Raw genomic sequence first — 12,204 nt, forward strand, 5'->3', positions numbered from 1 at the left:
GGTGCGGTGGTTTGCCCCGGCAGTAGCCGAGTCTCGGCCGGCCCCCGCCCCCTCCGCCTAGTCATTGATGTTGTTGTTTTTGTCGCAGGAGGCGGAGGCGAGGCCGCGGCCTGGGGCTGCAGCAGCGGCGGCGGCGGCGGCGGGGCTCGGGCCGGCGCCAGCGCCAGGCATGGCGGTGTGCGGGGAGGCGGTGGGCGCCGGCTCCCTGCCCAGCGAGCTGGTGGTTCACATCTTCTCGTTCCTGGCGGGCCCGGACCGGCTGCGGGCCTCGGCCGCCTGCTCGCACTGGCGGGAGTGTCTCTTCTACCCGGCCCTGTGGCCCCGGCTGCGCCTCAGCCTCCGCGTCTCCCCCGCCGAGCGCCCGCGCCTCGACTTCCTCATGCGCAAGTGCGGCTGGTTCGTGCGGGAGTTGCGCGTCCAGTTCGCCGCCGACAACTACCCCGGCGGCGGCGGCGGCGGGGTCTGCGAGGGGGCGGCGGCCGCGGCCGAGGGGGAGACGCCGCTCTGCCCCCGCTGGCTGGACCTGCTGAGGACCTACCTGGAGTTGGTGCTGTGCGTGCTGAGCAGCGTCCGCAATAACAGGTACTGCGGGGCTCTCCGGCCCAGCCTGGCCCGCTCCCTGGCGCTAGCCAGCCGGGGGTGGGGGGAGACCTCTCAGGCCCAGCTCCTTCCAGCCCGCCTGGACCCAGACCCATTCCCTGGGGCGGGTCTCCGGCCCGGCCCCCTGACCCTCCGCTGGGGAGATTCCCTCCTACCCGGCCCCTTTCTTGGGGACCCCTCCGGGCGGGCCCTTTCCTGCAGCCCACCCGCCCGGCCACGGGCTCCTTCCTGCGATGTGTTTGTAGAAATCTCTGGCTCTGTAAAGAGAAAAGGAAGGTTGGGGAAAAGAGTTTAGTAAAACTGCTTACCCGAAAGTGTATTCAAGCAAATCCTGGAAACCAATTAAATTTCACCTGTGCATATTTTAAAATAAAGGGCATAATGGAGGCCGCAATGAGGAATAGGTCACGTACTGTATGTGCTGATGCTTCATGAAGATAAATTGTGAAGTACCTGCAAACTGATAGCCGATGCACACATCACGTTCCATATTCCTAGGAAGTGTGTTTTGATGAGATGTACCAATTCAGCATGTAAGAAACTGTTTCAAACGAAGCTTTATTTGGTATCTATGAAATGTAATTTCCATCACTTCTTGTAGTGCAAACTCTGGAGTATTTCTTAAACAGTATGTAAAACATATAGTAATAACTTGTTAAATTAATGTCTTTGGAGTTCTTTATCAAACAGTGTTAGGGTTACAATATGTAAAGTAACTTAAACATATTTTGCATTGTATCATGTTAGCTGTGGAATATAAATATAACACAAGGTACAGAAATCAATTAGCTGACAATTTACACTGGACTGTGATAGACACAAGGACAATTGGAGCTGTACAAGAATTCTTTTTGTCAAGAAAAAAGAAATTGAAATCAAATATAGGGAGGATCAGAGCTATAAGTTTGAATTCTGGTGCATATCTAGACTCCATTCTTAAAAAATACTTCAGATGTGTCTTCATATTTTATTCATGCATGAACAGACCCAACAGATAAGTTGTGGTGAAAACACTAATGTACACGTTACACTTTTTGTAATTTAAGCTGTTCCTCCCACCACTGAGCTGTGATGTGATCTTGGTATTGAAAAATATATTAACTATCATAATAGCTCGGTTGCCTGATAGTATTCTGAAACAATTTAATCTGTAATAGAAGGAATCTTGTATTTAGTCAGAGAGAAACTATTAAAGATGAATGACCTTTAATTGTCTTTGATCTTGGGAGGAGATGATAAAGAGGGGGATGGTCAATTGTTAATATGCTAGCTTGGAACTTGGGAGGCCTTGGTTCAATTCTGTGCTTTGCCACAGTCTTCCTGAACAGTGTTGGATTCTTAATCTACTTGTTGCTCAGTTCTCATTGTAAAATGGTGATAATAGTACTTCCTTACCTTGCTAGGTTAATGGTAGCCATATAAACAACTAAGACAGAAAAGCAAGGGCCCATTAAGGTGCTTTAGGGTTCCCCATCAATATTAGGCAAGGGTATGGCCGGAAAGGGATCCCCACCATTACACAATAAAAAAGCTGTAAATGTTAACTTGGGTATCTTAGTCTTCCACAAACGGTAAATCAGCTTATCAGAAAAGTGAATATAATGATGTACAAAATCAAAACATGTTAGGGCTTCTATGGCTTTGGGGAGAAATCTTTTTTGTTTGGGTTTTTTCATGCTTTTTTTTCCTGAGTTGTAGCTAGAGAATAATGAATATAATCCCTCCTTGGTTTTAGATGAGTACATATTTTTCATCTTCCTTTCAATTCCTCTACTTGGCTGTAGTTAGCTCTGAGACACTTCCTATGTTATAACACTCAGCCACCTCACTGGCAAAGCTTACTTTCTGAAAACCTCAGTTCTGCTCCAGCTCTGAACTGAGGACCCTAGCCGTTATATTTTAGGACATATTTTACTCTATTCTTCCACTTGTCAATAGTTTAGGGCTGTCTGTCTTAATCATCTGTGTCTGCTGCTATAACTCTTTGTTGTCAAGCTTTGTTACTATTCACTAGTTCTTTCTTGTTGGCCAACTTGAAAATACATCAGCCAATAAGTGAAAACTTCTGTATCAATATTGATCTGTCACACTGAGGTGTGAGAGTACAGCAGACACTACTGTCTGAACTTGATGTTTTTTGTAAGGTCAGTATTTATAATTAGGGCCCTACCAAATTCACAGTCCATTTTGGTCAATTTCACTGTCATAGGATTTTAAAAATAATAAATTTAATGATTTCAGATATTTAAATCTGAAATTTCGTGGTGTTGTAATTGTAAGGGTCGTCACCCAAAAAGGAGAGGGGGTTGGGAGGGGGGGAAGGGAGGCGAGGCGTCTCAAGGTTATTGTAGGGAAGGTTGTGGTATTGCTACCCTTACTTCTGCACTGCTGGTGCGAGCAGTGTTGCCTTCAGAGCTGAACAACTGGAGAGTGGCAGCTGCTGGCCAGGAGCCCAGCTCTGAAGTGCAGAGCCACTGCCAGCAGCAGTGCAGAAGTAAGGATGGCATGGTATGGTATTACCACCCTTACTTCTACGCTGCTGGTGGTGAGGCATTGCCTTCAGAGCTGGGTGCCTGGCCAACAGCCGCTGCTCTCTGGCCAGCCAGCTCTGAAAGCAGCACCGAAATAAGTGTGGTAATACCATGAACCCTCCTGCGCCCTCCACCCCCCCTTAATAACCTTGTGATCCCCTGCAATTCCCTTTTGCATCAGGACCCCCAATTTGAGAAACGCTGATCTCTCCTATGAAATCTGTATAGTAAAGGGTAAAATGCCAGATTTCACGGTCCGTGACGTGTTTTTCATGGCTTTGAATTTGGTAGGGCCCTATTTATAATCCATAGTGCAGGAGTTCTTTTAAAAGGCCAGACAGTCTTTATTTCTGCATCACTACAATACTAACATTTTGTTGACTAATTTTTAAACACAGAGTGTGACTGACTTGGCAACAGTGTAAATGTGAGTGGATTTCTAGTGTGCTGTCTCCCAGTAAAAAGTACTCTCATACTACAGTGTATCATTACTGAAATTTACTACCTCTCTGCAGCTATCCCCTATTCCCCAAACACTTTATAACAAGTGCTTTTATATTAGGAGGGAGCTTTTGTTATTCTAAATCTGCCCTACTACTTTGCCAAGCTACTTTTTACATGCATTCTTTTCAAATTGGTGGATGCTTTAGACATTTCTTCAGTAAAATGTTTGCTTCTCTGTGCTACATGTTGATATAGCTAAAATAACCCCCCCATTTTATGTAGCTCCTTTTAATTAAAATGAGTTGTGGTGGAGAAATGCCTTGGCACTTCAGGGTCCCTTGACAAAATAATCATTGTCTTGTTGCTAAGTTGGAATCAGGTGTCCTGTTGTGGAGAATCTCCTGTGAATCCTTTTCACATTTAACTCCAGCAATTTAGTTCAGCCTCTGAAGTGTGCAGTGTCATGCACTATTCAAAATACAAGGTACACAAACAAATCACAGCATATAAAAACATGCAGTAGAAGTGGTATAGTGAATGACTAACTTCAGAATCAGGTTATAACTATGTCACAGCATTGGCAAGTTTTCCTTTGGTAACATTCAACTAGAACAGAATTCCATCTGAAATATCCTATCACAAATAAGAGGTGCTGCAGTAAATTGTAATTCATGGTGTATGGACGTGCAAATTTTACTGTTAGCTAAATTGCATATTTTAAGCTACTTGGGTCTTAAATGAATGTAAATATGTGGAGATGAAAAACATTGTGCTTATTCTGGTAGAGCCAGTTATACTATAGTTTCACTAACGCATAGATACTTCCCACCATAAATACCCAGAGCATAATACATGCTCCTCCTTTATTCCATCCCCATGACCATGTTTGAGTTTCATGCTAAAATGTTTGAGTTCTCAAATTGTGTGCACAAAAGTGTTGTCTTAAGTGATTTGGACACTAAAAATTCAAATTGAGAACCCCAAATACCTAAGAGTATCTGTATTTGCTGCAGACCGCTAATCTCAAACAAGTTCTTGTTGTGAGTTGCTAAGGAAATGAACTCTGCTTCTCGTACTTTACTATAGAAAATCACTAGCTTTTACCCATGATCATGCCAAACCAGTCTAACATCATTCTTTGACAGGGTTACTGGCCTAGTGGATGGGGGAAAGCTGTAGATATGATGTATCTTGATTTTAGTAAGTCTTTTGACATAGCACCAGGTGACATTCTCATAAACAAGCTAGGGAAATGTGGTCCAAATGAAATTACTATAAGGTGGGTGCAGACTGGTTGAAAAACTGGACTCAGAATACTTACCAATGGCTTACTGTCATACCGGGTGGATGTATCTAGTAGAGTCTCTCAGGGGTCTGTCCTTTGTCCAGCAATAGTTAATATATTAATTATTTGGATAATGGAAGAGAGAGTATGCTTATAAAATTTGAAGATAACAGCAAGCTGAGAGGAGTTGCTAGCACTTTGGAGGACAGGATTAGAATTCAAAACAACCCTGACTAATTGCTGATTTGGTCTGAAATCAGCAAGATGAATTTAATAAAGACAAGTGCTAAGTATCGCAGTTAGGAAGGAAAGAAATCAAATGCACAGCTACAAAATGGAGAATAACCGTCTATTTGGTAGTACCGCTGGAAATGCATCTGCAGGTTATAGTGTCTCACAAATTGAGTGTGAGTCAACAGTGTGATGTAGTTGCAAAAAAAGCTAATATAATTCCAGAGTGTATTAATAAGAGTTATATATAAGACATGGGAGATAACTGTTCTTCTTCAAGTGATTGCTCCTATGCATTCCATGTAGGTGTGCGCGCCGCGCGTGCACGGCTCTTCGGAACATTTTTACCCTAGCAACTCTGGCGGGCTGGCTGGGCGCCCCCTGGAGTGGCGCCACTATGGCGCTGGATATATACCCCTGCCGGCCCGTCCACTCCTCAGTTCCTTCTTACCGCCCGTGATGGCCAGTTGGAACAGTAGAGTGCTCCTTTACCTCCACAGCCCTAGCGTTTCTCTGTTTGCTACGTGTATATAGTTGGTTAAGGCAGCAAAGAATCCTGTGGCACCTTATAGACTAACAGACGTTTTGCAGCATGAGCTTTCGTGGGTGAATACCCACTTCTTCAGATGCAAGTGGTGGAAATTTCCAGGGGCAGGTTTATATACGCAAGCAAGAAGCAAGCTAGAGATAACGAGGTTAGTTCAATCAGGGAGGATGAGGCCCTGTTCTAGCAGTTGAGTGAAAACCAAGAGAGGAGAAACTGGTTCTGTAGTTGGCAAGCCATTCACAGTCTTTGTTTAATCCTGAGCTGATGGTGTCAAATTTGCAGATGAACTGGAGCTCAGCAGTTTCTCTTTGAAGTCTGGTCCTGAAGTTTTTTTGCTGCAGGACGGCCACCTTAAGATCTGCTATTGTGTGGCCAGGGAGGTTGAAGTGTTCTCCTACAGGTTTTTGTATATTGCCATTCCTAATATCTGATTTGTGTCCGTTTATCCTTTTCCTTAGAGACTGTCCAGTTTGGCCGATGTACATAGCAGAGGGGCATTGCTGGCATATGATGGCATATATTACATTGGACGTGCAGGTGAATGAATCGGTGATGGTGTGGCTGATCTGGTTAGGTCCTGTGATGGTGTCGCTGGTGTAGATATGTGGGCAGAGTTGGCATCGAGGTTTGTTACATGGATTGGTTCCTGAGCTAGAGTTACTATGGTGCAGGGTACAGTTACTGGTGAGAATATGCTTCAGGTTGGTAGGTTGTCTGTGGGCGAGGACTGGCCTGCCACCCAAGGCCTGTGAAAGTGTGGGATCATTCTCCAAGATGGGTTGTAGATCCCTGATGATGCGCTGGAGGGGTTTTAGCTGGGGACTGTATGTGATGGCCAGTGGAGTCCTGTTGGTTTCTTTCTTGGGTTTGTCTTGCAGTAGGAGGCTTCTGGGTACACGTCTGGCTCTGTTGATCTGTCTCCTTATTTCCTCGTGTGGGTACTGTAGTTTTGAGAATGCTTGGTGGAGATTTTGTAGGTGTTGGTCTCTGTCTGTGGGGTTAGAGCAGATGCGGTTGTACCTCAGTGCTTGGCTGTAGACAATGGATCTTGGGGTGTGCCCGGGATGGAAGCTGGAGGCATGAAGGTAGGCATAGCGGTCGGTAGGTTTTCGGTATAGGGTGGTGTTAATGTGACCATCAATTATTTGCACCGTAGTGTCTAGGAAGTGGACCTCCCGTGTAGATTGGTCCAGGCTGAGGTTGATGGTGGGGTGGAAGCTGTTGAAATCGTGGTGGAATTTTTCCAGAGTCTCCTTCCCATGGGTCCAGATGATGAAGATGTTATCAATGTAGCGTAGGTAGAGAAGGGGCGTGAGTGGACGGGAGCTGAGGAAGCGTTGTTCCAGGTCAGCCATAAAAATATTGGCATATTGTGGGGCCATGCGGGTGCCCATAGCGGTGCCACTGATCTGGAGATATATATTGTCATCAAATTTGAAATAGTTGTGTGTGAGGATAAAGGCACAGAGCTCAGCAACCAGTTGTGCTGTGGCATCATCAGGGATACTGTTCCTGACAGCTTGTATTCCATCAGCGTGTGGGATGTTGGTGTAGAGAGCCTCTACATCCATGGTGGCCAGGATGGTGTTTTCTGGAAGGTCACCAATGCATTGTAGTTTCTTTCCTCAGGAAATCAGTGGTGTCACGGAGATAGCTGGGAGTGCTGGTAGCATAGGGTCTGAGTAGAGAGTTCACATATCCAGACAGTCCTTCAGTGAGAGTTCCAATGCCCGAGATGATGGGGCGTCCAGGATTTTCAGGTTTGTGGATTTTGGGCAGTAGATAGAATAGCCCTGGTCGGGGCTCTAAGGGTGTGTTGATTTGTTCCGGTGTTGGTGTAGGGAGTGTCCTGAGTAGATGGTTCAGTTTCTTAGTGTATTCCTCAGTGGGATCTGAGGGAAGTGGCCTGTAGAATTTGGTGTTGGAGAGTTGTCTGGCGGCCTCCTTTTGGTAGTCAGACCTGTTCATGATGACAACAGCACCTCCTTTATCAGCCTCTTTGATTATAATGTCAGGATGGTTTCTGAGGCTGTGGATGGCATTGCGTTCTGCACGACTTAGGTTATGAGGCAAGCGATGTTGTTTTTCCACAATTTCTGCCTGTGCACGTAGTTGGTTAAGTTAGTTAAGTAGTTAAGTTAGTTGAATAGTTTAGTTAGATATAGTGTAGTAAGGGAATTAGGGGGGTTTACCCCTCCTCTTCCACAACCGGTGCGGGCTCATGCCCAAGGCACCGGGGTTTAAGCCCTGTGCGGCTTGCCAGCGGCACATGCCGGTCGGGGACCCGCACGACTCCTGCCTGCGGTGCCTCGGGGAGACCCATCGGCAGACAAGCGTCCGATCTGCACGGCGTTTAAGCCCCGAACTAGGAAGGAGCGGGACTCTCGCCTAAATCAGCTCCTTATGGAGTCGACACTTCGCCCTCCCATGCCGACCCCAGCGGCACCGGAGTCGTCCTCGGCGCGCAGCGCACCAGCGGCCCCGAGCCGCTCTGGTACCGAGTCTGCTCGAGCTCCGCAGCCGGCACCGGCGTCCCGGCACTGTTCCCACTCTCCCGCGAGGAAACGGAAGACGGCGCAGACGGCTTCTAAGCCTCATGCTCCGGGACCGCTTGCCCAGCCACCACCGGCACCTCCGGCACCGGCTGTGGTAGTGCACAAACCGTGCACGGTACCGTCGTCTCCGGCGCCACAAGAGCCGTTGAGTCCAGTACCGCCCTCCTCCCCGGTGCCAACCGCGGTCGAGCTACATCTCCCGTCCACACCCGAGACCTTCTCGACGGCGAGAGAGCTCATCGAGCTCACAGAGGCACCGAGCCTCCGGCCCCCGGCACCGCCGGTGCGGGCTGTTCAGTCAGCGGGCAAGCTGGCGATGATGCGGCCACCTTCCCCTGACGGACGGGATAGACGGCGCTCCAGGTCCCACTCCCGGTCCCGCAGACGGTCACCGCCATGCCGGTCCAGGTCCCGGCACCGTTCACCATCGCGGTACCGCTCCCCGTCTCGGCGCCGGTCGCAGTCCTGGTACCGTTCGATTTCGAGGTACCGGTCGCACTCCCGGAGACGCTCCCGGTCCCGGACACCCGACCACCGCTACCGCAGAAGGTCCGGCTCCCGGTACCGTTCCCGGCACCGTGACTCAAGAAGCCGCTCCCGCCGCCGTCGGTCGAGATCGCGGTCGAGCTCCCGGCACCGAAGCAGTCGATGGTCCCGCTCTCCATCTCGGCACCGCGACGACCAGCACCGATCCTCGGCACCGTCCAAGGACAGACTGCCGGCATCCACGGCGCAATCTATCAGCGCCTCTGCCCCCCCATGGCCTTCTCGTCAGCCCTCAGTCGCCTCTCAGGCGGGCAGCGGGAGAGATCTCCGGGCCAACCCCCAAGGCCAGGACCTCGGACCGCAGCAGTGGGGTTTTTGGGTCCCCTGGGCCTACCATGAGCCTCAAGGGCTCCCCTTCCGCCCGCGGGCAGCGAACGCAGGGTGGCGGAAGCCACGGTGAGCAGGCCTCCCCCATTGCCACCGGGGGAGGCCCCGTCGCCACCTGGTCCCGCAGAGCATCCGGGGTCCAAGGCGGCTTCCCACCCCCTGGAAGAACCACCTCCAGAAGCGGTGGTCCAGGGTCTGTCCTCATCATCCTCGCCGGATGAGGCGGTGGCGGGGGCTTCTACGGCGGACCCCCCTCCAATTGACTTGCGGGCCCACCAGGACCTTCTTCGCCGGGTGGCGAAGGCTATTAACCTCCCCATGGCGGAGGTCCCGGAGGATGACGACCCGGTGACCAACGTGATTGGAGCTGAGGCCCCGCTGCGGGTGGCCCTCCCATTCATCTGCACTGTCCAAAAGAATGCCACTACCATCTGGCAGTCACCGGCGTCTGTCCCTCCCACCGCACGTGGAGTCGAACGAAAGTACTCGGTTCCTCCCACCGGCTACGAGTACTTATACACCCACCCCATTCCGGATTCCCTCGTGGTGCAGTCTGTTAATGACTGAGAGAGACATGGGCAGCCAGCCCCGGGGCCAAAGTCTAAAGACGCTAGGCGCATGGATCTGTTGGGCCGGAAGGTCTATTCGGCAGGGGGTCTCCAGCTCCGGATTGCCAACCAGATGGCTCTCCTCACTCGCTACACCTTCGACATCTTGGTGTCCCTGTCAAAATTTTCGGAGCTAATCCCAACAGCCTCACATCAGGAGTTCTCAGCCCTCCTTGAGGAGGGCAGGAAAGCCTCCCGGTCCTCCATCCAGGCCGCGCTGGACTCGGCGGACTCAGGAGCCAGAACCCTGGCCTCAGGAGTGACCATGAGGCGCATCTCCTGGCTGCAGTCCTCCACTTTGCCGCCTGAGGTGCAGTACACCCTGCAGGACCTCCCCTTCGACACTCAGGGTCTCTTTTTGGAGAAAACGGACTCCAGGATTCAGACCCTCAAAGATGGTCGAATCGCCATTCGCACCTTGGGTATGCACACACCGGCTACCCAGCGGAGGTCATTCCGGCAGCAGCCCTACTGGCCCTTTACTCAGGCCCGGTCGCGGCCGTATAATAGTCGGCGAGGCAGCCTGAACCGCCGTAGACCATCGGGCAACAGGCGCAACCAGGCCCAGGCGCCTTCCAAGGCCCCACAAGGGCCCAAGCAGGCGTTTTGATGGGACGCCCGAGGACGGCCCATCAGACTTTTTCCCGGATCCTTCCCCATTATTTTGCAACCGCCTTTCCCACTTCCTCCCGGCGTGGTCCCAAATAACGGACAACTGGGTACTTCGTACTATCCAGTATGGTTACCGCCTTCAGTTTGTTTCGCCCCCTCCCTCCCACCCACCCTCCCCGTCCCTCTTCAGGGACCCCTCTCACGGGCAATTCCTCTTACAAGAGGTCGAGACTCTGTTGAGCTTGGGTGCCATAGAGGAGGTGCCGCACGACATGCGGGGCAGGAGATTCTATTCCTGATATTTTCTCTTCCCCAAGGCGAAAGGAGGTCTCCGGCCCATACTAGACCTCCAGGAGCTCAACAGGTACCTGCTCAAGCTCAAGTTTCGCATGGTCACCCTGGGGACCATCATTCCCTCCCTGGATCCGGGAGACTGGTTTGCCGCCCTCGATATGAAGGACGCGTACTTCCATATCGCGATTTACCCTCCCCATCGACGCTACCTGCGCTTCGTGGTCAACAGCGCGCACTACCAGTTTGTGGTGCTACCCTTCAGCCTGTCCACCGCGCCGAGGATCTTTACCAAGTGCATGGCAGTGGCTGCCGCCGCCCTCCGCCGTCGTCGCATACACGTCTACCCGTATCTCGACGACTGGCTGGTTTGCGGGCCATCCCAACAGCTGGTAGCAGATCAGATGGCTGAGATACTATCCCTGTTTCGGTTCCTGGGCCTCCTCATCAGTGCCGAGAAGTCCACTTTAACTCCATCACAACGAGTGGAGTTCATCGGAGCGGTCCTCGACTCCAGTTTGGCCAGGGCCTGCCTCCCTCGACCTCGGCACCAGACGATGGTCTCCATCATCCGGGACCTGCACGCCTTTCCCACGACAACGGTTCGGTCCTGCCTACGCCTCCTGGGCTACATGGCGTCCTGCACGTTCGTGACCACGTACACGAGGCTGCGCCTTCACCCATTTCAATCTTGGCTAGCGTCGGTGTACCGCCCACACCGCGACCCCATAGACATGGTGGTCACAGTCACGAAACCAACCCTCGATTCGCTCAGCTGGTTGCTGGACCCAGAGGTCGTGTGTGCAGGAGTCCCGTTCTGCCCTCCTTGCCCATCCGTCACCCTGACCACGGATGCCTCGGCGCTGGAATGGGGGGCTCACTTGGGCGACCTTCACACCCAGGGTCTCTGGTTGCCCCAAGAGCTCTCCTTCCACATCAACTTCCGGGAGCTGCGAGCGATCCGCTTGGCGTGTCACACCTTCCGCGCCCGTCTGCAAGGCCGCTGCGTGGCGGTGTTCACGGACAACACGACGGCGATGTTCTATGTGAACAAGCAGGGCGGAGCCCGCTCCTCCCTGCTCTGCACGGAAGCGATGCTCCTGTGGGACTTCTGCGTGACCCACTCGATTCGCCTGGAAGCGTCCTTTCTTCCAGGAGTGCAGAACACGCTGGCCGACCATCTCAGCAGGTCGTTCCTCTCCCACGAGTGGTCTCTTCGTCCAGATGTGGTGCACACGATTTTCTGGAGGTGGGGGTTTCCCCAGATAGACCTGTTTGCCTCCAAGGAGAACAGGAAGTGCCACCAGTTTTGTTCGTACCAGGGTCACTCTCCAGGCTCCCTGTCGGACACATTCCTCTGCTCCTGGACGGATCACCTCCTCTACGCCTTCCCTCCGTTCCCGCTCATACACCGGGTGCTGCTCAAGCTTCGCAGGGACAGGGCCCACCTAATACTCGTCGCTCCGGCCTGGCCGAGGCAGCACTGGTACACCCTGCTGCTCGAGCTCTCCGTTCGGGATCCCATTCCCCTTCCGTTATGGCCGGACCTCATCACGCAGGACTTCGGCACACTCCGCCACCCGGACCTACAGTCCCTCCATCTTACAGCTTGGTACCTGCGTGGTTG

The 12,204-nt window shown here is 51.8% G+C and overlaps 1 protein-coding gene across 1 annotated transcript in view; it reads left to right on the plus strand.

Moving 5' to 3' along the window:
* Window positions 1-67: 67 nt before the first annotated feature.
* FBXO33 (F-box protein 33) overlaps window positions 68-12,204 on the plus strand; it is a 33,684-nt gene continuing 21,547 nt past the window's right edge. Inside the window, exon 1 of the mRNA XM_045014254.1 lies at window positions 68-582. Coding sequence (XP_044870189.1) covers window positions 68-582 — 515 coding nt within the window. The remainder of the gene's footprint in view (window positions 583-12,204) is intronic.

The sequence above is a fragment of the Mauremys mutica genome, chromosome 4 (genome assembly GCF_020497125.1).
Source record: "Mauremys mutica isolate MM-2020 ecotype Southern chromosome 4, ASM2049712v1, whole genome shotgun sequence".
Classification (NCBI taxonomy): domain Eukaryota; kingdom Metazoa; phylum Chordata; order Testudines; family Geoemydidae; genus Mauremys; species Mauremys mutica.